Below are 23,619 nucleotides of genomic sequence, written 5' to 3' on the forward strand. Positions count from 1 at the left end.
TAAATGACATGTGAAATGAAAACATGTGACTAGTTCTTCATTTTAACTTGATTTATTAAAATGTTCTGGAGGCCAGGAGAACAAATCCTCATAATTATTTGCCGTATTAACACACCACCCTTCATAATCTTACTCTGAACCAAAAACTGAAAATCGTATTCCTATTACAAACTACATTAAAAAAACACTTCAAAATAAAATATCAGCAAGGTACAAAAAATGAAGTATTAAACACTTAACTGCTGTTGCCATGACAATTGCATGGCAATCTTTACAATAAAAACGATAATCACAGAATGACCTGTTATCACATTAAAATGTGTTGATAAGTAAAGCAAAAGTTTTTAAAAACAAAACAAGCTTTATTCATAAAATAATTGTAAAAATAAAGGAATTTGAATCGTTTTTGTAAATGGTGTCGCTAGCAGATCCACGATCAGACCAGCTTCCTCATAACTATTTGCCCTCTTAACACACCACCCCTCGTAATCTTATTCTGAACCGAAAATCTTATTCCTATTAAAAACGACATCAAAAAACACTTGAGAAGAAAAACATCAGCAAGGTTAAACGCTCAACTGCTGTTGCCATGACAATTGCGATCCAAAAAAGCAGCGGGGGAAAAATAACCCTTTTTTTTACAATTTTTCAATTAAAACATTCATAGCAAAATGAACTGTTATCACATTAAAATGTGTTAATAAGTAAAGCAAAAGTTGTAATAAAAGCATTATTCAATTTTTTTTTGTAAAATCAAAGGAATTCAAATCTTTTTTTGTAAATGGTGTCGCTAGCAGATCCAGGATCAGACTAGCTTCCCTCAGTGCTGTCAGTCACCATTGGCAGGGACTCCATGACTGACCTCAGATCAGCGTCTAGACAGCACTCTCCTCCTGCTCCATCCTCTGGGCTGCTCTCTCCTCTCCTGGCCCAGCTTCAGCACTGGAATGCAGGGAGACCAGCTCCATGCTCCCCCTCTCTGCAGGCTTCCTGGGGGTCTGGAGAGACACAACAGAGTCAGGGAAAGGGGGAGAAAGGACAAATGTCCCGTGAACAAACTACAGTACCTTAAAGTACAGATAGAGGGCAGTGCTGGACGTCAACAGAGTCACCGACACCAGCACCACTCTGATGATGAAAGCTGGCAGAGGATTGGCTGGAACAGAAACACAGCAAATCAGGAGATACATAATCATCATATCAGATCAACTACCAAGGTAAAGACACATCCTGTACCCTCCATCTCCAGTCTAAAGTGCAGCTACTTGTTTTTAGAGTGTGGAGATGAGCAGTAACCTAGGTGACTGCTACTGACACATCCTGGGGTTACTCCCAGATCACCACAGGACTCACTTGACTGACAGTTAGATCCACTCAAGACCAACCACAACTATTATCCTAAAAAGTGAGAGCAGCCTTTATAACAGACTAAAACGTTGCAGGTTGTGGTTCTGAAAATCTATTCTCACTTACCTACAACAGTGAGAGAGAGGAGCTGACTCTCAGAGGTGAAGATATGAGAGAAAACGTAGACTTCATAAACACAGCTGTAGTTCCCCTGGTGGGCGTGGTCTGCAGCAGGAAACAGGAAGTTGGCAGAGTGATTGACAGCTGTGAGGGTGTGTCTCAGGGTTGTGTTGGAGCCAGTGAAGGTGAGTTGGAAGGAGCCTCCTGGGTAATGGGGCTGGATGGAGCAGGTGATGGTGAAGCTGTGGTCCCTGAACACCTGCAGCCCCTGCTGCTGGTCCTGGGAGACCCCCAGCATGGAGGAAGACAGGGAGATACCAGGCTGCAACAGGAGATCTGCAAACAAAGGGAAAACATTTTCGGAAAAGCAGTGAAAGTACTTGTCTTATTAAGCTGTGATGATGACTTAAGCATGCAAACAGACACGACAGCATGTCTGCAGGTGAGTGTAACAGCATGATGTGTGTATTACCTGAGCAGATTACCTCCCGGACTGTGGAAGAGCGAAACCCTTCGTTTATTGTTCCACACTCCCACAGAGCAGACTCAGTCCCAGCACAGGTCAAGTCAGGTGCAAACAACCATACTGGACTGTATTTATCAGCATCATAATCTCTTGTTGAAACAGCAGATCCACATTCCAGCTGTCTGCACACTACAACTGCATGCTTCATGCTCCAGAAATACCTACTGTACAGCTGTCTCCACACTTCCTGGTGTTTGGTCTCCAATCTACCAGCACAGCGACTACCTCCATCCACCAACCTCACATCAGAACCTGGAGAGACAGGAGACAGTCAGGTCCTCTGACTCTCTGCATCCTAATAAAACGCTGCTCTCATCTGTCCCATAATCTCTCTGTGAGTGAGAAACTGATGTTAAGAGACAAACTTGTTCATACAGTACCTGAGCAGGTGAGTCCAACAGCACTAACAGGTGAGCAAGTGTTTCTAGCTGAGTCTGAGGTGTCACAGTCCAGGAGACGGGACTCCTTGCCTCCACACTGGAACTCTTTATCCCAGAGTGGACCTTTCCCTTCTCCATAGAGCGCTCCCTGGAGGGCTGAAGGAGCCCCACAGCCAAGCTCCCGACAGACCACCTCTGCATCCAGCCTGTCAAAGTCAGCTTCACACACTGAGACCCACGACTGATCAGACCTCACCTCCACTCTGCCAGAGCACATACCAGCTCCCTCCACAAGCCTCACAGACTCTGGAGGAAGAGAGATGGTCAGTAAGGACATAAAGACAGAAAAACACCAATAAAGGTATGTGCTTATTCATATTCTTTTGTATGCAAGATTAATGTTTTGAAAATACATCATCCTTGAATTTATTAAAACAAGGAAAACCCAACATAGCAATAATAGTTATAGACTGTAATCTATGGGAATGTTCTGACAGTTTGACTGGATTATTGTTTGGTCCTGATTACACCTGTAGGGGGCAGTAGTCTGTTGAAAAACTTAGAAACATTCTATGAAGGTCTAGTTTCTTGGAATGTACTGACAGAAATGGTGACTTGGTTTGACGACCAAGATCCCCAGGTGAATGTGACAACATTGTGTGTGTTACCTGAGCAGATCACTTCTACAATAAGGGAAGTGTTGAATCCTGCCTTCACGTATCCACACTCCCTCAGATCAGACTCAGTCCCAGCACAGTCAGAGTCAAACTCCCATACAGGATGATCTTCATCACCATCGTAAGCGCTTTTTGAAACAGCGGATCCACAGTCCAGCTGTCTGCACACTACAGCTGCATGCTTCATGCTCCAGTGAGGCTCAGTAATCAGCTGTCTCCACTCTTCCTGGTGTTTGATCTCCACTCTACCAGCACAGAGACTACCTCCATCCACCAACCTCACACCAGAACCTGGAGAGACAGGAGACAGTCAGGTCCTCTGACTCTCTGCATCTTAACAAAACACTGCTCTCATCTTTCCCATAATCTCTCTGTGAGTGAGAAACTGATGTTGAGAGACAAACTTGTTCTTACAGTACCTAAGCAGGTGAGTCCAACAGCACTGCCAGGTGAGCAGGTGTTTCTAGCTGAGTCTGAGGTGTCACAGGCCAGGAGACGGGACTCCTCGCCTCCACACTGGAACTCTTTATCCCAGAGTGGACCTTTCCCTTCTCCATAGAGCGCCCCCTGGAGGGCTGAAGGAGCCCCACAGCCAAGCTCCCGACAGACCACCTCTGCATCCAGCTTGTCAAAGTCAGCTTCACACACTGAGACCCACGACTGATCAGACCTCACCTCCACTCTGCCAGAGCACAGACCAGCTCCCTCCACAAGCCTCACAGACTCTGGAGGAAGAGAGAAGGTCAGTATGGACATGAATATTAAAAAGCACCAATAAACATGTTGGCATAAAGAACCATAAACGGTACATGTATCCAGTTCTATACTATTTAACATGAGGTGAATCTTCTAACAGATGGCCATCCTTAAACGTATCAAGCCAAGAAGCCTCTTATACAGACATTGATCATTCATTTAAGTAATCAATGGTAATGTAGGCTGCTGACAGCTCAGTTGAAAGGTTCACAATAAGTCATGTGTGAACATAACATGATGTTTGTATTACCTGAGCACACCAGCTCCCAGACATGTGAAGTCTGCGACCTTCTCCACACACTCCCTCCACACTCCCCCAGAGTAGACTCAGTCCCAGCACAGTCAGAGTCAAACTCCCATGCAGGACGAACTTCATCACCATCATAACGTCTTGTTGAAACAGCAGATCCACAGTCCAGCTGTCTGCACACAACAGTTGCATGCTTAATGCTCCAGGTTGACCCACTGTCCAGCTGTCTCCACTCTTCCTTGTGTTTGATCTCCACTCTACCAGCACAACGACTACCTCCTTCCACCAACCTCACATCAGGACCTGGAAAGACAGGAGACAGTCAGGTCCTCTGACTCTCTGTACAGTCCTGTCCAGAAAACAACCTCTAACCTTTTCACACCAGAAACACAGTTGTGTTTCCCTAGACCAGGGGTCCCCAAACTACGGCCCTCTGAACAATGCCAGAGACTTTTATTTTTATAAAGAACAAACAAAACAACTTTACATTGATTAATAGGCATAAGTAAGTCATACATTTTATTGGGGTGTGCTTGCCTACGGCTAGCACAAACCATTGTAATCTCATTATTATTATTTATTATTGTTTATTTTCGCGCCCCTAAGGCTCAGTCAATATTTGGACTACATAGACTATGGTGGTGTCAAAAGTTTCGTCTTGGTAGCGATTGCGTTGCTTGTATTTGGATTTACGTTCGGTTGCACAGTTTAGGAGGTTACAACGTTTTTGTGGGGACAAAGTGCCTTTTGTCGACTAAGGGTAACCTGTGCTAGCTACGTCACCACGTCAACACACGTTAGCAACGACGCATGGATACAACTTGATAGAGACTGTCTAGCTCGGAAATTGGAGCTTGGATTAGGAGTGAAAAATACCACCCACAAAAAATCTAAATCATTTGGCTTTATAGAGAAAGCGATTTTGAGTGGAACTGCAATCTCGGATTTTTGATTTAGGTCGTGACAGTCTTTGAAATTTGAGAGAGTGCAGGTCGCCCGTGAGACTGCCTAGTCTTTTAGGCGGCAGCCATGCTACAAAGCCTCATAGTAGTATTTTTTGTAGCTAATTTTATAGTTCAATTTTAAACGAAAAAACAGAAAGAGGGAAATGTTATGACGATATGACTATTGTGAAAACAGCCAGGTGGTGAGATTTTATTATATGTTGCTGTAAAAACGTTGATTTGTTTGCTACGTGAGAGCCTGTCAGCCTCGGAAGCAATGTTGTCAAACAGTGTTGACACTCAGTCAACTGACGATCTGCGTGTGGTGAGTATTTTCTTAATGTCGTACCAGGGTCAATACTACATCTAAATGGACAGCAGTGTTTTAAAGATATGGCGATTGCGAAGACAGCCAGCGGGTCAGCATAGTTTGTTATTTGTGTAAAACTTGGAATTTGAGTGAGACTGCGTCTTGTTTTGACGTTATAGCCACAGAGTCACAGACTCGGCTCGCTACACAGGCAGTGTAGTAGGCTACAGTACTGTCTTTAATGCCACAGCTATGGCTAAACTTTATTATGTCATTACACGGCTGTTCTTAATACTGTAGAATGCTCCATTCACTTGAATGGAGCTTCCCAACGTTCTGCGGTGAACAATTTTCTCATATTTGACCGTAGCTATGCATATTTGACCGCTGTAAAGGGAAGTGGCCTTTTTGCCTCGGATTCACGTCTTTCATGGCACACCGCAAGTAGTCCGGTAACTTTTCAACCCCAGCGTACTCTGTTGCTTAGCGACGTCAGCTGATTTGAAGCCTAAAGAACGTTCAAAGTCTATGAAGTTCAACGTCTTTGGCGAACTATTTCTCTGCTGATCAACAATACGAATGGTAACAAATACATTGTAAAAAGACACACTGTGTTAAGTTATTTTTGTTGGCAAGTAGCCGTGTAATAAGCGGGATGATTTATAGAACTCCGGTCATTATCGGGGAAATAAGCCCCTTCAGGGCGAAACAAAACCCCTCCGCTTTGTGCTGTTCGCCCTTTCGGGTCTATATCCCTTACAAAAGAAACGTTCTAATTTCCTGCGCTTTCAAACAATCAGTGGTGTGGATAGCAACAGCAGCTAGCTTGCCTCTAGCAAACTGATAAACTAATCTAGCATAATACATATATTTAAAATCATAATAACATCCCCACAATAATACTGGTAGTCACTCCAGCCCATGACATTTCCTTTTACAGACTAAATTAAAGAAGGAAAAAGTGATCTGGCCCTCGCACAAAAAAAGTTTGGGGACTCCTGCCCTAGACTGACACAACAAACACAACTTAACGTACTTTTATGACTCAACAACCAGTAGTGCCTAGTTAGTTGTCATGGTAGAAGGCTCATGTTCTACCAACCTGGAGGTTCATCAGTGACTGCAGCCTGGAGAGCTGAGGAGAGAAAATATCTTCAACATGACCTTCATTTATTCATTCATCTGTTATTCATCCACTCACCTGTCATTCATACACTCATCTGTCTCTTCCCCTCCCCCTCTCACCCCTCCCCCTCTCTCCTCCCCCTCTCACCCCTCACTCTCTTCCTCTCACCTTTCCCCCTCTCTCTCTGTATCTCTCTCTCTCTCTCTGTATATCTGTATCTCTCTCTGTATCTCTCTCTCCTGGTCTTCCTCTCTCTCCATCTCTCTGTGTCTCTCTGTATCTCTCTCTCTCTCTCTGTATATCTGTATCTCTCTCTGTATCTCTCTCTCCTGGTCTTCCTCTCTCTCCATCTCTCTGTGTCTCTCTGTATCTCTCTCTGTCTCTCTCTCTGTCTCTCTCTCTCGCCCTGTCCTTTCTCAGCCCCTCTCTCATCATAACCTTTTCAGTTAGCAGACACTTTTCCACAGCATGATGAAGTACAGGGGGGATTTGAACCTTTTATTCTGAAACCTTCTCCTTCCGTCCTCCTCACCCTCCCTCCCTCCCTCTCTTTCCTCCCTCCCTATCCCCTCATTCTTCTCTCCCCCCTCTCTGCTCTTACCCTCCCCCCTCCCTCCCCCACTACAATGTATAACAGTCATATATGCAGTAACACAAGTATTTACCGGTATCGCGCAGTTTTCATACATTACTAATACAAACGTGTACAGATACAACAGAGCCCTACCTGTACTCCAGAACATGACCACCAGCATCAGGACAGGGAGCATCTCTCTCTCAGACTGGGTCTCCACTGGGCTGTAGAAGACTTCTGACTGGGGAGTGGACTGAGGGCCGAGGACACAAACTGCTGCTTCACTCCTATCAGTTATGTCTCTTCAGTTTCCTGTGATGCATTTCCACACCTCGTTCAGCTTATCTGCTTTCATACTTAATATCTCTGGAACCATCTTCCAGCTCATGTTAGGGTGTCAGAGTCAGGGCAAGGGGGGTTGTCTTGTCACACACACACACACACACACACACACACACACACACACACACACACACAAGGGCAAGGGGAGTTGTCTTGTCACACACACACATACACACATACAAGGGCAAGGAGAGTGGTCTTGCGGTGCTTGTCCACTACAGCGACGCAAATCGCTTCCTACAGTGCACCCCGCTCGGGGGCGTGTCAGACAGATGAATGCAGAGTTGTAGTTCTCTAAAGTCACTGTTGTAGTTCGCATAACGTCATGGCAAAGGGTGCAGACTTGGGTTTACATACTCGCAATATCGATTAAAATATAACTTTGACACACTTTTACACAAAAGTCTGATATGCTGGCTAGATGTAGCATGATGTTATCTCTGCTGCACACTCTAGATCTGGCTCTTTTGTTGCTGTGTTTTATTCAGAGTGAAAGATTAAATGTTACAGTACGCGATGTGAACGCCACTAATAGTGTGCAACGCACACTCACAATATCGATGAAACACAACTTTTACACACATAAATGTACGTGTAGCATGATCTTATCCACTACTCACAATACAAATAATATTTTATTTATTTATAAGGTTAAATGTAGCTAACAGTATTCCACTGGGCACTCAACCCGTCGTGTACCGCTGACGGGGCTGGCTAGCTAGGCTAGCTAAGCTTACTGACAACGTTTTGTTATGAGACTGAATTTAACCCTAAACCCACCAGGAGCACCAACCACATCGGCGACCCTGTACCATGCCTCATTTCAGTTTGTTATCGAACAGGGCTGTGTCTGCAGCCACACAGACGATCAGTTTGTTCTCCATCTTGAAACTGAAAACTAGAAATGTTTACCACGACTAACGGTTGCTACGTTACGAGAAACAAGAAAGCAATCCGATCGGCCATCGGTAGCGAAAATCGCTCCTCATTTGCATAAAGTTGAGAAAATCTAATCTAAAATCGCGTCGCTACCCACCACAATGTGGGTGGGAGAAGTGCACTTTTCAAAAGGTATAGATGGAGTAGAGGGTTTTTGTGTGAGAATGCCTCAGTAAGGAGCGTAGAAGTAGGTAGTAGTAGGACACTTTTCATAGTTTATAAGAGAGGAGAGGGGGAGAGGGGCAGAGAGGGGGGAGAGAGAGAAGGGGGAGAGAGGGGGGCAGGGTGGGTTCCAAGGGGGGGCACCAATGGTATGTTGTGTCCCCTCAACAAAATAATTTGTTACAGTATAAATAAGAAATACTTATTTAAGTTACTGCATTTGCTATAACTTAAATATCAAGATGGCTACACTTTCCTGCAGAATATGCAGGTCTGCTCTTATTTTGACTCTCTTAATGCTTTGTAAATGCATGCCCCCCTGTGAGAAAAAATACCCCCCCATTTAATTTGTTTTGCAGCCAAATCTGGAGGAGGGGAGAGAGAAGAGGCAGAGAGAAATCTGGATTCAAACCCAGACCGCTGCAGACACTTGACACATTGATGTAAGTGAGAGAACAATGAAAATGTATAACGAGAAACAGGAGTATGATGCAATCAGGGGCGGTTTTAGGCACGGGCCGACCGGGCACCCGCCCGGGGCGCCACGAAATGGGGGGCGGCATTTTCCGCCGAGAGAGGCGGCCACTTGTGCTAGAACCGCCACTGGATGCAGTAAATGATGGAGTCTGGGTCAGTGATTAGATTATGGAGTCTGGGTCAGTATGCTGATATACACTCTCCTTTTTTGGTGAGAATATTTTGTTACTTTGTTATCATCTTGAGAAAATAAGCTTTGATAGTCTGACCCCCTGACGGGAGTGGGAAGATGGTTTCAGATGGTTTTTACTTTTTTTACACTAATACTTTGCAGTTTCCACTTATTACATTTTAAAGCCAGGCTTACGTATTACTGATCAAAAAAAAAAAAAAGTTTAGAAACAAATATTTCTGCAGGATTATTATTATTTTTGTAAGTTACATAAAAAGTTTTGGATCATTGATGAAGACTGTCATACTCTACTCTGCTGTTTTACATTTAGTCATTTATCAGACACTCTTATCCAGAGCGACCTACAGTAAGTACAGGGACATTCCCCCCGAGGCAAGTAGGGTGAAATGCCTTGCCCAAGGACAACGTCATTTGGCACAGTTAGGAATCGAACTGGCAACCTTCAGAGTATTAGCCTGATACTTAACCGCTTAGCCACCTGACTCCCTGACTGTTTCAGGCTTCTCTGTTCTCTCTCCTCTCACTGTGTGTGAACAAAAAGTTTGGAAAGGCTGGAAATCTGGAATCTTAAAAAGATTTATGTTGATCGTCCACTAAGACTAACAGAATCACACTCCGGCATTGTTCTATTGACGAGACACTGATGAATCTCATTCATACAGTGAGTCAGTTCTTTTATTGGAAACATTTATAATAGAAAATATTTTATTAAAATCATAATTTCATACTAGTCTAATGAAAAAGATTGCTATCCAGTCATTTGCAGATTAAGGAGCTGGTTAGAGAGTCAGCACCCTCTTGTGGCTGCTTGTGGTAGTGCAACCATCTTAACTTCTCATTGGATGAATCCAGTCATTTTCCTGGGTCCTGATTGGTGGGTTCAAGGCTGAGGTGAATCCTCATTGGCTTGAGAATGAATGTCGATAGAAGACGTTGGTGTTGGCGGCATAGTCGAGGGTTACCGTGGCGCCCGCGTTCTGTGCCCCCAGACTGGCTCCGCCTAGCGCAGATGACTGTGACAGGGTCAGGAGGCTGTAGCCGTGGAAACGACCCTTGAACTTGGGAGTGGCGGCTGCCCCAGCCAGAACCTCTGTGAAGCCTAACAGGAAGAAGTCTAGTGTTAGAGACACACACGCACACACACTGCACACACACTGCACACACACCTGGCTTGAGGAGCTCCCAGCTGTTCCAGACTGATCCAACACAGAGGATGGGAAGACCCTGATCCCCTCTGAACACATCCTGAGAGAGAGGAGGGAGAGAGATGAGGGAGGGAGGAGAGATGGGGGAGGGGGGAGAGATGAGGGAGGGAGAGATGTGGGAGACAGGAGAGATGAGGGAGACAGGAGAGATGAGGGAGGGAGAGAAATGAGGGAGGGAGGAGAGATGAGGGAGGGGGGAGAGATGAGGGAGAGAGAGAGAGATGAGGGGGAGAGAGAAAGAGAGATGAGGGAGGGGGAGAGAGTTAGGGACAGTGTGTAGGGTATGTCTGTGTGTGCGTGTTGATGTTGATGTGTGTGTGTGTCTTACCTCCTGTACTCCAGGAAGGACAGCTATGACATGCTGGGCCAGAACTCTACCTGCCTCTCTAAACACGTACTGACACATATCATCTCCTGCCTCAGCCTCTGGAACACACGCACGCACACGCACACACTGTCAGCTCAGGACTTTTGATGTAGAGGAATGTGGCAAAAGACAAAACAGACAGAATCCAAAAAGGAAGTGATGTCACTCACTTTCAGATAACTTCTTGCACAGTCCGGCAAAGTGAGATTTCTGGAAGTTTCTATAGAGGTGAGGAAGCATGCCCATGAGGTCTGACACCTGGAGGAGGAGGGGAGAGGGGAGGGGGGAGGGGGGAGGGAGAGGGGAAGGGGGAGGGAGAGGGGAGGGGAGGAGGGAGAGGGAGACAGGAGGGGGGAGGGAGGGATGACTACAATATGTCTAGTCTGCTCAGCCTACATAACCACAGAAGAAGCATTCAGGTGGTTGCACTTCCTGTTGCCCTCTGACCTGGAAGTATTCCTCCATGGCCTCCCGCACGTGAGTGACATCGTGAGGGGGCGTGGCCAGGTTGTCTTTGGCATCAAAGACTGCCTTCACCGCCCGGTGGGAGATCCAGAAAGCTGAGAGAGAGGGGGAGAGAGGGAGGGGGGAGAGAAAGAGAGAGAGAGAAAGAGGGGGGAGAGAGGGAGAGAGGGGGGGAGGGGGAGAGAGGGAGAGAAGAGGGGGAAAGAAAGAGGGGGAGAGGGAGGGGGGACAGAAAGAGGGGGGAGAGAGGGAGGGGGGAGAGAGGGAGGGGGGAGAGAAAGAGGGGGGAGAGAGGGAGGGGGGGAGAGAGGGAGGGGGGGGGAGAGGGGGAGAGAGAGACAGTTAAAGACAGCAGGTACAGGTTGTACAGGTGAGTCAGGAGGTGTTTACAAGCAAATTTCCCCTAGTGGGATCAATAAAATTTACTTGACTTGTTTACCTGAGCCCTCGTCCCCCATCATGTGACCCCAGCCTCCACAGCAGGTGTTTACCTGAGCCCTCGTCCCCCATCATGTGACCCCAGCCTCCACAGCAGGTGTTTACCTGAGCCCTCGTCCCCCATCATGTGACCCCAGCCTCCACAGCAGGTGTTTACCTGAGCCCTCGTCCCCCATCATGTGACCCCAGCCTCCACAGCCCAGCTGGGCTCCGTCCGCCTGGACCAGCTTGCAGTTGGAGCCTGTCCCTGAGATGAGCACCACGCCCCCTAGTGGGGGACAGAGAGAGGGAGCAAACAACATCAACAACAACAACACCCACAACGACGGCTGTAAAGTTCAACGGATTCTAACCGCTGTCGCTGGCGGTCGCCATGGCACCAACGGCGTCAGTGGTGATGTAATACGAGGAGCTGAGTTTGGGGAACCGCGCCGTCATTTGACCAATCAGCTTCTCGATGGCGTCCTTCTGCTCTCCTCCGCTTAGTGACATACCCTGGAGACACACACACACGTCACACACACACGTCACACACACACACACCAAGAACATTAGACTTATCTTGCATCACGGTGAACAATACTCCAAATATATTTTTGAGTGACTTGAGGTTTGACTGACAGAACAACTGACCAATGAATGCAGTGGCGTGTCCGGATCAAGCTCCGCCTCTTTCTTTGCCCTCTGAACCATGTCATTTATGGCCTCAATACTCCTGTCCACACCTACCAGCTGAAACAGGACACACACACACACACAATAACCCTGTCATGAGGAGAACCTGACTCACCTGTAGAACCCTTTAAAACAGGGGTGGACAACCCTGGTCCTCAAGGACCCGCTGTCCTGCATGTTTTAGATGTTTCCCTGCTCCAGCACACCTGATTCAAATGAATGGGTCGTTATCAAGCTCTGTGGAAGCCGGGTAACAACCAGGGTTGTCCACCACTACTTTAGAACACAGCAAAGTTCCTTCTCTGAGGAGATCTGGGGAAGCTTTTGGAAAGCATATTTTGCTCTAAACACCAGGGACATCCAGGGATTTAGCTGACTTGGGTCAGGGTTTAGCTGACCTGGGTCAGGGTTTGGCTGCTCAGGGCTCACGTACCCAGTGGTTGGTGGAGGGGCCCTGTGTCTCTGCCAGAAGCTTCCCCTCTGCGGACACCAGCACGGCCTTGGAGCGGGTCCCCCCGCTGGAGAGGGGCCACACACACACAGAGAGAGAGTGTGTGTAGGAGAGAAACAATTTATACAGTCAATGTGTATGTGTGTGTGAAAGACAGAGAGAGAATGTGTGTGAGAGAGAAGGGGAGGTAGGAAGAGAGAGTATCGTTCTCCATTCTGCTGTCGGTTCGAGTTTCATCATCATCATCATTCACGACCCATAACTAAGGTCTGTATACCGTAAGTATGTTAGCAGTAGGCTGATACTAGTGAAAACAGTTTCCTATTGACGAATATAACTTCACACGCACTTTATACTAATCAGTTAAACTATTACATTTCGAAGCCGGACTCACCCTTCAACACCACCGAACACAGCAGCCATGGCCAATTTCACTTCCTGTTTTGGTCATATGACACGTCACTTCAGGTATAGAGCACGTGTTTTATAAACCAGGACATTCCGACTGGGCGGTGTTTGCACAGGTGAGGTTTTCGAGCAACAGACGAAAACTGCACCTGCCATTCAGGTTTTATTGTGATTCAAAACGATGTCTGTCGCTAATCCACCCTTCACTAGGCAGACTTTGGAATTTAGATTGTCACCTGAGCATAATTTAAAATGTATACTTTTACAAGGAGATTATATAGTCTTATCATAAAGTTGCTATAAAAACGTTTTATAGAAACCGTATCATGTGATAATCACGCCCTGTTCGATTCCGTCTGACGGACCCACCCTATGTAAACAGTCAGTGTTGTACCGTCTCAAGTAAACAAACAGGCGGCGACATTGTACAACCAGTAAAATATCTTGTTGGGTTTTGCGTATAGGGCTCGACTTTAACCTCGTTTAACTGGGATTTAATAGTTTGCCTTATGAAAAACGGAATTGAGAGTCAGTTTGAGATCTGGGTGCCAAATCGAATTCAGGGAAATTGGAATCGATTAACCGTACCCAGGTCAATGCAATGAACTGATGAACACCCCCTGACACAAAACAGTAGTGAGCTCGCTCTCTCCCTCGGACACAGTTCACCACAATTTGTAGGGGGTGATAATGTCACAAATCACCCACTCTTTTTAACATTATCATAATTATTTAGATTGCATTTTTGAATCACAAACTAATACGTGGAACAGTGATGAACTTGATCAACAAGTTAATGTTTCATTGTATTTGTGTGTTTGTCAGCGAGAGACCGAGTGTTTGTGTTTGCGTATGAGTGAGAGGGTTATTCTGTGACAGCATGAATGAGTGTGTGTTGGTGTGTCAAACGGCTTTTCTGCTTCTGTCCCTATCGAAGACTGCGTGCAAACTGGGGAGGTGGGAGGAGGAGAGGAAGAGAGCAGCGCGCTCAGCACGCACGCCAGACTGCGCGAGGACAGGACGCGCGGGGCGAGGACGAGGGAGCAGCAACAAGCGACGACCGACAATCAACCGACATCTTCACAGGACGTTACACAACAATCTTTTCTAGACCACCTGTAAACTCTTTCAAAATGTTTAGGGAAGGTCCTAAAAAGTTGTAGCTGGTATTAATGTATGCGAACGCTATTATTAACAGCCGACAAGCGGAAGTGAGAGTAGAGGGAAGTTTGGCGGGGAGAGGAGAACGGTAAAGTACTCGCTGTCAAGTTGCAGTTGAATCTCGCCGTGGAGGGGTGGCGAAGCAGGACGGATGGACGCCCACATTAAGGAAGGACAGCTGTATGTTCAGCACCAGAAGTTTGGCAAGGTAGGAGCAGAAAACAAAACAAACACAATCGTTGGTGTTAATTATATCAAATGGAAGCTGTTGCATTGATTTCAGGAGAAAAAGAGAGAGAGAGAAAGAGAAATTACTGTCCTTGAAATTCCAGATGAAAACGTTAACGGTTTAGAATGCCCGTCTATCGCGCACGGGTACCGCTATCCGTTTTGCGTCGCTGGGAATAGCGCACACATTGACACAATTACAGCGAAGTCATTGTGTAGGCACACACCAACAAACATCCTGCAACATTCAGCTAGTTTGTTAACCGGCTGTTACACACAGGCGAACCTTGTTTTGATGTCCCGGCCAGTCTTCACACTGTGACCCCAGATCAGTAGAGGAAGTTAGAAAGGGAATTGTATAAAGGAAATCTCACAACAGTGTGATTGCAATGGTTTCTCTGTTTTGATTTGACGGTTGATAGTCTCGCGACAGATCTGTTTTATGTAGACTCGGTTTACTGGAGTTTCTGCATAGTCGTTTGCGTTTTATTGTTTTTCTAACTGTTCAAACTCTGTGGTGTGTGTGAATGTTCAAAGTATCAGTCTGTCTTGCAAGGCCATGAAAGCTCAAACAGCCTGGCTTCAGCAAGGCCCAGGGTCGTGTGTGTGTCTAGTCTTTGTTAGAGCGTCTTTGTGACTACGTTCTTTACTTCCACCCTGTCACCCTGGTCACATGGTGTATGACACCCACACACCCACACTTAGGAGCCAATGACAAACCAATTGTAATGGAGTGTCACACTCTCACACACACACTCTCACACACACTCTCTCACACACACTCTCACGCACACACACACAAACACACACACACACACACACACTCTTAGTTGGCACTTCCACATGCAATATCGGAAAAAAGTTATATGACTGATGTGGCCTGCCGCAGGTTTCTCAGGTTCTTAGATCTGTCTGACATGTCAGAAGTACCTGTCTGTAATCTAAAATAGCACTAGCTGAGCTAGCACCCTACACAAGGCGGTAATCTGAGCTAGCACCCTACACAAGACTGTAATCTGAGCTAGCACCCTACACAAGGCAGTAATCTGAGCTAGCAGCCTTCATGAGACTGTTATCTGGTCTAACGGGCTACATGAGACTGTAATCTGGGCTAGCAAGATACACAAAACTGTAATCTGGGCTAGCAGCCTACATTAACCTTACATTTAGTCATTTAGCAGACACTTTTATCCAAAGCGATTTACAAGAGAGCTTTACAAAAAGTGCATAGGTCAATGATCATAAACAACATGAGACTGTAATCTGAGCTAGCACCCTACACAAGACTGTAATCTGAGCTAGCACCCTACACAAGACTGTAATCTGAGCTAGCACCCTACACAAGACTGTAATCTGAGCTAGCACCCTACACAAGACTGTAATCTGAGCTAGCACCCTACACAAGACTGTAATCTGAGCTAGCACCCTACACAAGACTGTAATCTGAGCTAGCACCCTACACAAGACTGTAATCTGAGCTAGCACCCTACACAAAACTGTAATCTGAGCTAGCACCCTACACAAGACTGTAATCTGAGCTAGCACCCTACACAAGACTGTAATCTGAGCTAGCACCCTACACAAGGCGGTAATCTGAGCTAGCACCCTACACAAGACTGTAATCTGAGCTAGCACCCTACACAAGACTGTAATCTGAGCTAGCACCCTACACAAGGCGGTAATCTGAGCTAGCACCCTACACAAGACTGTAATCTGAGCTAGCAGCCTTCAGGAGACTGTTATCTGGTCTAACGGGCTACATGAGACTGTAATCTGGGCTAGCAAGATACACAAAACTGTAATCTGGGCTAGCAGCCTACATTAACCTTACATTTAGTCATTTAGCAGACACTTTTATCCAAAGCGATTTACAAGAGAGCTTTACAAAAAGTGCATAGGTCAATGATCATAAACAACATGAGACTGTAATCTGGGCTAGCAAACTACACAAGACTGTAATCTGAGCTAGCAGGCGATTTTAGACTGGAGAGTGGAGGGGGGGCATGGTAGAGTGACAGTATTATCTTCAGATCAGACTAGACTACTGAGGGAGGCTCTTTACAAGATACTTCTGAGATGGATTGTGGCGTTTGTTATTGGTGAAACACACAGGCCTAGATATGCTCCTGACGGTGTTTCCAGTGTGTATGAGTTTGGAGTGTGATGATGACTAGTCTAGATTTGGAGCTGTGAGGGCCCGAAATAGTCTGTCTGTCTATCAGTCTGTCTGTGGAGGAAGTTGCACTCCCTCCCTCCCTTCTCTCTCTCTCTCTCCCTCTCCCCCCTGTCTCTCTCAGTTTCATACATTAACATCATTTCCTTTCAGAGGGTTGGTGTCATAATTGTTGTGAACCTTATAAGGAGCTGTGTGCTCCTGCAGGCTCTCCAGACCTGACGCCACAGCATGGAGAGCAGGCTGTTTCTGTCCACTTGTGACCGTTAATGTGTGTGTGCTCAGAATACACACACACACCTGCAGCCAGCCATGAGAAGCATAGAGGACTGTGGGTAATGATAATCCCACACATTTCCTGTCCCTCTGTGGCAGTTATATATAACTAGTCCCTCAGCACGTGTGTGTATTAGTGTGGTGTTTGAGTGTGTGTGTATTAGTGTGTGTTTGTGTGTAAGAATTATACATAAAGCCATCACACCCAACTAATGTGTTACCATCTATGGCCCTCTCCCAATCTCACTCTATCCCTCTTTCCTCCTTTTTCTCTTTCTCATCCCTGTCTTTCTCTTTCCCACTCTATCTCTGTCTCTCCCTCTCTACATCCCTCTCTCTGTCTCTTCCATTATCTTCCCCTCTCCCTCTGTTCCTCCATCTCTTCCCCTCTACATCCATCTCTCTCACACAGACACACTACCAATTTGACACACACAATACGACAGGTTCACTGTCTTGGCAGGTGTTGGTGTGATGTCACTTCCTGTGTTGACCGTGAGGTCGTGCCCAGAACTTCCTCTTAGTGTTGCTTTGTCTCATCTGGTGGTTCTGAAACGTGTGTGTCTATTGTTGTTGTTGAGTTTCACAAACCCCCTTCCTGAGAAAAGCTCATTCCAGTGTCCTGTGTGATTGTCCCCATATCCCAGGAGTGTTGATGTAAAACTCTCACACACACGCAGGTGTTTCAGCACCACCAGATGTAGTACAATTCATTTATCTTTCCTTCTTTCGCTCATCATCTTTCTTTTGCCTCTTCTCCCTCCAATCAGAAATGGAAGAAGAGCTGGTTCGTCCTCTATCCAGCCAGTCAGAACGGCATCGCCCGCCTCGAGTTCTACGACTGCTCCACCTCCTCGGGGAGCCAACCAATCAGCACCAAGAAGCTGGACAAGAAGATCATCCGCTTGTCGGAGTGCATCTCCATCCTGCCGTCGCTGGAGGCGGGGCCTAAAGAAGGCATGGCCACGTTCTGCGTGGAGACCAATGACAAGACTCACGTGTTTGCTGCCGACAAGAGCGTCTCCACGGAGTGGGTGGAGAAGATGTGTGATATCGCTTTCCAGGTAGGGGGAGGGTGGAGGAGAGGGGTGGGGTGGAGAGGGTGGAAGAGGGTGGAAGAGGGGTGGGGTGGAGAGGGGTGGGGAGGGTGGAGGAGGGGTGGGGTGGAGAGGGTGGAAGAGGGGTGGGGTGGAGAGGGGTGGGGTGGAGAGGGGTGGGGTGGAGAGGGGTGGGGAGGGTGGAGGAGGGGTGGGGTGGAGAGGGGTGGGGAGGGTGGAGGAGGGGTGGGGTGGGGTGGAGAGGGGTGGGGAGGGTGGAGGAGGGGTGGGGTGGAGAGGGGTGGGGAGGGTGGAGGAGGGGTGGGGTGGAGAGGGTGGAAGAGGGGTGGGGTGGAGAGGGATGGGGAGGGTGGAGGAGGGGTGGGGTGGAGAGGGTGGAAGAGGGGTGGGGTGGAGAGGGGTGGGGAGGGTGGAGGAGGGGTGGGGTGGAGAGGGGTGGGGTGGAGAGGGGTGGGGTGGAGAGGGGTGGGGAGGGTGGAGGAGGGGTGGGGTGGAGAGGGTGGAAGAGGGGTGGGGTGGAGAGGGGTGGGGAGGGTGGAGGAGGGGTGGGGTGGAGAGGGGTGGGGTGGAGAGGGGTGGGGTGGGGCAGGGGAGGGTGGAGGAAGGGTGGGGTGTAGAGGGGTGGGGCAGGGGAGAAAGAGGAGGGAGGAGGATGATGGGAGGAGGAGATAAGGTGTGTGAGATCTTTCCAGATGGGAGAATGGGTAGAGGGGGGAGGAGCAAAGTCTGTATCTCTGCCTCTAGTTCCAGTCGTTCACTTTGTAACATTGGAAAGGTGTTAGAGTGAGTCCTGAGTAAATGGAAAATAAAATCCCTCCCTCCCTCCCTCCCTCCCTCTCCCTCCTCCCTCCCTCCCTCCCTCCCTCCCTCCCTCCCTCCCTCCCTCCCTCCCTCCCTCCCTCCCTCCCTCCCTCCCTCCCTCCCTCCCTCCCTCCCTCCCTCCCTCCCTCCCTCCCTCCCTCCCTCCCTCCCTCCCTCCCTCCCTCAGGGAGGTAGTGGGGCAGGTAGCAGCATATCAGACGACCAGCAGAACCTGCAGATGGCAGAGAACATGATCTACTACTCCAGAGAAGAAGGTACACACAAATATATATACACACACACACACACACACATTAGTACGCACACACACACACACACACACACTAGTACGCACACACACACACGCACGCACACACACACTAGTATGCACACACACACGGTCGCATGCACCATGCTCCATAAATACTATAATACCTCTAAATAGGTCAACACTTATTAACCGTATCCACACGTCACAGTCACAGTTACCCAGTGGAAACGTGGTGCTGTGCAGGATTCTAATACAGACACATCTCACCGCAACCTCGCCTCTCTCTAGCCTCTCTCCTTTTCACTATCACCTCCCTCCTTTTCACTATCACCTCCCTCCCTCCCTCCCTCCCTCCCTCCCTCCCTCCCTCCCTCCCTCCCTCCCTCCCTCCCTCCCTCCCTCCCTCACCCACCCAGTGAGTGAGTTCTGGGTGAGTGTTCAGCGTACGGAGGCGTCGGAGCGCTGTGGCCTGCTGGGGACCTACTACCTGCGTGCTGACAAGGACAGCCTGGTTCTGAGGGAGTCCAAGAGCAGGATGAGCCTGCTGGTCTGGCCCTACAAGCTGCTGCGCAGATATGGACGAGACCGGGTACACACACACACACACATGCACACACACACGCACACACAGACACACACACAGACACACATGCACACATACACACGCACACAGACACACACCTGCACTTAGTGGTTCAGACAAACACAACTTATCAGCCACACAGTTTTAAACACACACTTACAGATGTGGTCACTTTGAGTAAACGTGCAGCTAAATAAATGCATTGCCTGAATGAATACGTACATCAGCCACACCCAGACACCCTGTGAACTTCACAACCTCTGAACACCTTCTGGGAAAGATGAAGGTCTAGAACACACCATCACACACACATTAGGTTACGGGCTGACATAAATGCAGTCGGTCTGTAGTCTTTCATGTGTCACCATGACAATGGCAATGACAGTCACTTCCTGTCACAACGTCATTTGGCACGGCGGGAATCGATCCAGCAACCTTCTGATTACTAGCCCGACTCCCTCACCGTTCAACCATCCGACTCCCTGTTGTTGTTGTTTAGTCCTGCGTCCCTGGATATGCCGCTGATGGTGTTGTCGTTGTGTGTTGCTGTTTCCCAGGTGATGTTTTCATTTGAGGCAGGCCGCCGCTGTGAGTCCGGTCCCGGTAACTTCACGTTTGAGACCAAGCAGGGGAACGAAATCTTCTCCATCGTGGAGGCGGCCATCCGCTCCCAGAAGAGCCAGGCCGAAGAGCGGCCCGCGACCTCCGACCCCGCGCAGCCGCGCACCGCGGTCGCCACGGGGACCGGCGGCAGCGGCGACGGTCGTGAGGCGGACGGGGACTCCGGGGGGAGCAAGCCGGGCTCAGCGGACGGCGTGTTCGGGGGGAGGGGCCACAAGGGGAGGGGCCTACCTGAGCCGCCACCCCCCACGGGAGGGAAAGTGGGCGGGACTCCGTTGCCCCGGGCGGCGGGAGAGGGGGCAGGGGTGTACTCTGAGCCGGTGGATTCCGTCCGTCTCCCGCCCCCCCTCCCCCCTACCGACTGCCTCTACTCCGACCCCGTGGACAGCCTCGCGACCTCTAACCCCGCCGGCTCCGCCCCCGTCCCCACGCCTCGGCTACGGCCCCTCGGAGACGATGCCGCGCCCGGGGGGCGTCTCCACGGCAACAGGGCGGGGGGGTCGTCGCCGGGGGGGTCGGTGGAGCCCCTCTACTCCGACCTGTACGAGCGCGTGGCCCTGGACCTCATGCGGCGGGCAGGCGCGCTGAGCCTGGAGGGGGCGTCGCCCACGGAGCACATCTACGACGAACCGGAAGGCCACGGCGTGGTGGCGGCCTGGAGGGGGCGGGGCCAGGGCGAAGAGGAGGGGACCTATAGCCTGGCAGTGGAGTCCCAGACCAGACCTTCAGCCGGATCTCGCTGGCCCAAGCCCACTCTGGCACCCAAGCCCAGCAAGGTGCTCCTTCCTCGGAAGGAGCCCGCCCCACTGCCCCTGGGGAGGCATGGGGGGGGGGGGGCTGAACGTAAACAACAACAACAGTACGGGGGGAGGGAACAGGGCCGAGGGGGTGAGTGGGGGAGGACGGGGGAGGAAGGTGGAGCTGTATAGTCAAGTGTCCAGGCCCTGGTACCCTAACCCTGCCCTCAGGGCGTCTGACGTCATCTACGATAACCTGGGGGACCTCTGATGCACTTTCTGTCTGCCTGACACATACACACCCCTTCACACACTTACACACCCCTTCACACACACACACCCCCCCCCTCCCCCCAAACCACAGCATTTGTCCCTCCCATCAGCCACTTCGGCAGTCGCATGACCTATTGGTCAAGACTTTGATTGGACAGTCTCCTTTTGGATAATACTTCTTGAAATCAGCTATTGGACAGAACTTTTAATAGTGAACTGAATACGTGATTTTGATTATATAGTGGGTTGCCACAGCAAACAAACACACAACCAGGCATATCTCAGGGCTCAATAGAAGACCCTCCCCTGTTGCATCTTGGGACTTGTAGTCCTCCAGACCACCCTGTGCTTCAGTGGCTAACCTAGAGGACATGGTTCATGTGTGTGTTTGTATCTGTGGGAGTCTTGCTTGTGAACTTGTGTGTGTGTGTGTGTGTGTAAGGCCTCGGTCAGCCACAGTGGCTAGCCCTTACCCTCAGTGTGGTTTAGTCCTGCACTTGACCACATGATCCTCCATACAAGGCCTGGAGCTCTGGAACCTGACTGGAACTGGGGCTAGAACAAGGACTGGGGCTGGGCCTAGGACTGGGCCTAAGACTGGGCCTATGTTCACCTTAAACTGAAGTCCAACACCATCAACCCAACCATTTTGCACTTGTGTTGTTTTGACAGCCGTGAAAACATTTAAAATGTTAAGTTGGTCCTGAGCTGGAAAACAAACATAGCAGGACTAGATATGTGAAGGAGGAAGTGAGAGGAGCTTGCGGGACTAGATATGTGAAGGAGAAAGGGGGAGGAGCTTGCTGTACTAAATATGTGAAGGAAAAAGGGGGAGGAGCTTGTAGGACTTGATATATGAAGGAGAAAGTGGGAGGAGCTTGCAGGACTAGATAGGGGGAGGAGCTTGCTGGACTAGATATGTGAAGGAAAAAGGAGGAGGAGCTTGCAGGACTAGATATGTGAAGGAGAAAGGGGGAGTAGCTTGTGTGTCTCCTCTCATTAGTCTGTTTCTTGTTTTCTTTCTGTTAATTACACTTCCTGTCTTCATGGTTGAACTAGGAAGTGGATATTTTGCTGAGTCACCTTCCCTGCAGAGAATGAACCGAAGTACTGTAACTTAACATAAAACTAATCAACTGGCGTGTGTGTGTGTGTTTGGTTTTTGTGTGCGCGTGTGTGTGTTTGGTTTTTGTGTGTGTGCGTTTAAAACAGCTGCGCTGTTTGTACATTTTATAAGAATTATGTTAATAAACATTCAGCTGGTAAAAAAAGCAACCACTATCATCTACGAGTGATCTGTAATGTTTTCTAAGTCAGTTTGAAGTCCCTCAGTTTTTGGTGTCAGAGGTCTGTTTCGTTGTTGTTTTCAGGTTGCCAACAGTGACCACTGATCGCCATGGCGTCGGCCCAGTTCTGTTCCTTCTCCTCCTGTTGTTGGGTTGCCGTGGCGACCGTGCAGGGAAGGTGGCCTGGCCATGAATCTTAACCAGCTCCTCTCAGATAAGTCGAGGTACACACACACACATGCACGCACACAGATATATACACACTCTTTCAACCTGTAGTTTAGTTAGACTTAGAAAAGGAGAAACAGAAACTTTGTTTCTCTCATTCAACCATTCAACTTGAGTCAGCACACACACACATTAAACTGTCCAGCACATTAGGAACAACTGCTAGACGAGGTCAGCTTTGAGAGACTGGTGGAATATCACACACACACACACACACACACACCTCATGTAAGCTGTGATATAGCTTAACACTTCCTCATTGAACGTTCCCAGACAAATATCAGTCAGCACATTTTGTGTACACACATCCACACACAAATGTAAAATACAAGTCTGCCTTAACTGTAGTCCAGACATGTACACAGATAAATGAAGTTACGCCGAATCCCAATATTCCCCCTTCCCCGTAGCCCTCGAAACTGAGGGGTAAGGGCAACATATCCCTAAGAAATGGGACGCCACTTGGTTACGGGTACGTCATCTAGCACGTATCGATATCCCCAAAGCAAGTAGTGTTATGCACTGATATCAAATGAAAATGTGCTGCTAATGGAGTTTACTTAACTGTAGACATGCTAGTCAAAGAAATGCGGGACTGTTGTGCAATTCAGCACTGTAATATTAGCGTACCAAACTAGCGATTTTTAGAAACGTTTCAATTAGGAAAATGGTTGCAAATATTGTTGCCGGTTGTGCAGTATTCACATAGCCCTAGGTTTCAAGTAAGCTCCCGATCTTACTTGGTTTTAAGGGGTGTTTACCTTTACAAAAAATAAGTATATTAAAGTATA

The 23,619-nt window shown here is 48.5% G+C and overlaps 3 protein-coding genes and 1 long non-coding RNA gene across 6 annotated transcripts; 2 read left to right on the top strand and 2 right to left on the bottom strand.

The window, feature by feature from the left end:
* Nucleotides 1-71: 71 nt before the first annotated feature.
* Nucleotides 72-7,259, bottom strand: LOC146221641 (scavenger receptor cysteine-rich type 1 protein M130-like). Its single transcript, XM_084691043.1, has 10 exons — nt 7,164-7,259; nt 6,413-6,445; nt 4,057-4,359; nt 3,470-3,775; nt 3,042-3,341; nt 2,374-2,679; nt 1,940-2,245; nt 1,474-1,803; nt 1,068-1,156; nt 72-998 (listed from the first exon to the last, which is right to left on the bottom strand). The coding sequence occupies exons 1-10, from the start codon at nt 7,204-7,206 to the stop codon at nt 876-878; spliced, it is 2,139 nt and encodes a 712-aa protein (XP_084547169.1). The 5' UTR covers nt 7,207-7,259; the 3' UTR covers nt 72-875.
* LOC146221642 (uncharacterized) lies at nt 4,864-11,958 on the top strand. Of its 2 annotated transcripts, none has more exons than XR_014746700.1 (3): nt 4,864-5,325; nt 8,813-8,896; nt 11,632-11,958. It is a non-coding gene; the product is annotated as an uncharacterized LOC146221642 (long non-coding RNA). The 2 variants fall into 2 exon arrangements; XR_014746701.1 differs by lacking the exon at nt 4,864-5,325 and adding an exon at nt 8,300-8,423.
* Nucleotides 9,743-14,509, bottom strand: nagk (N-acetylglucosamine kinase). Of its 2 annotated transcripts, none has more exons than XM_084691070.1 (10): nt 14,391-14,509; nt 12,707-12,791; nt 12,232-12,330; nt 11,952-12,093; nt 11,756-11,866; nt 11,143-11,255; nt 10,866-10,953; nt 10,657-10,754; nt 10,290-10,368; nt 9,743-10,222 (listed from the first exon to the last, which is right to left on the bottom strand). In XM_084691070.1, exons 1-10 carry the CDS (start codon nt 14,456-14,458, stop codon nt 10,023-10,025), a joined length of 1,083 nt encoding a protein of 360 aa, XP_084547196.1. In that variant the 5' UTR covers nt 14,459-14,509; the 3' UTR covers nt 9,743-10,022. The 2 variants fall into 2 exon arrangements, with proteins under 2 accessions (XP_084547196.1, XP_084547197.1); XM_084691071.1 differs by lacking the exon at nt 14,391-14,509 and adding an exon at nt 13,119-14,077.
* Nucleotides 14,109-22,589, top strand: dok1b (docking protein 1b). Its single transcript, XM_084691048.1, is given in 6 exon segments — nt 14,109-14,501; nt 17,741-18,034; nt 19,017-19,104; nt 19,517-19,689; nt 20,241-21,143; nt 21,145-22,589. Coding segments are annotated over 6 exon segments (1,683 nt in total). The 5' UTR covers nt 14,109-14,444; the 3' UTR covers nt 21,313-22,589.
* Nucleotides 22,590-23,619: the final 1,030 nt, after the last annotated feature.

Source organism: Hypomesus nipponensis, chromosome 25 (assembly GCF_054491055.1).
Source record: "Hypomesus nipponensis isolate SF chromosome 25, ASM5449105v1, whole genome shotgun sequence".
In the NCBI taxonomy this organism is placed as follows: Eukaryota; Metazoa; Chordata; class Actinopteri; order Osmeriformes; family Osmeridae; genus Hypomesus; species Hypomesus nipponensis.

Coding starts and splice junctions, on each gene's coding strand:
- LOC146221641 (XM_084691043.1), bottom strand. CDS start 7,206: ATGCTCCCTGTCCTGATGCTGGTGGTCATGTTCTGGAGTACAG. Junction 1,804..1,939: donor CCGGGAGGTAATCTGCTCAG/GTAATACACACA, acceptor CTTTGTTTGCAG/ATCTCCTGTTGCAGCCTGGT. Junction 999..1,067: donor CCCTCTATCTGTACTTTAAG/GTACTGTAGTTT, acceptor GTGTCTCTCCAG/ACCCCCAGGAAGCCTGCAGA.
- nagk (XM_084691070.1), bottom strand. CDS start 14,458: ATGTGGGCGTCCATCCGTCCTGCTTCGCCACCCCTCCACGGCGAGATT. Junction 12,792..14,390: donor CAACTGCAACTTGACAGCGA/GTACTTTACCGT, acceptor GCCCCTCTCCAG/CGGGGGGACCCGCTCCAAGG. Junction 10,755..10,865: donor GTGCAAGAAGTTATCTGAAA/GTGAGTGACATC, acceptor CGTGTGTTCCAG/AGGCTGAGGCAGGAGATGAT.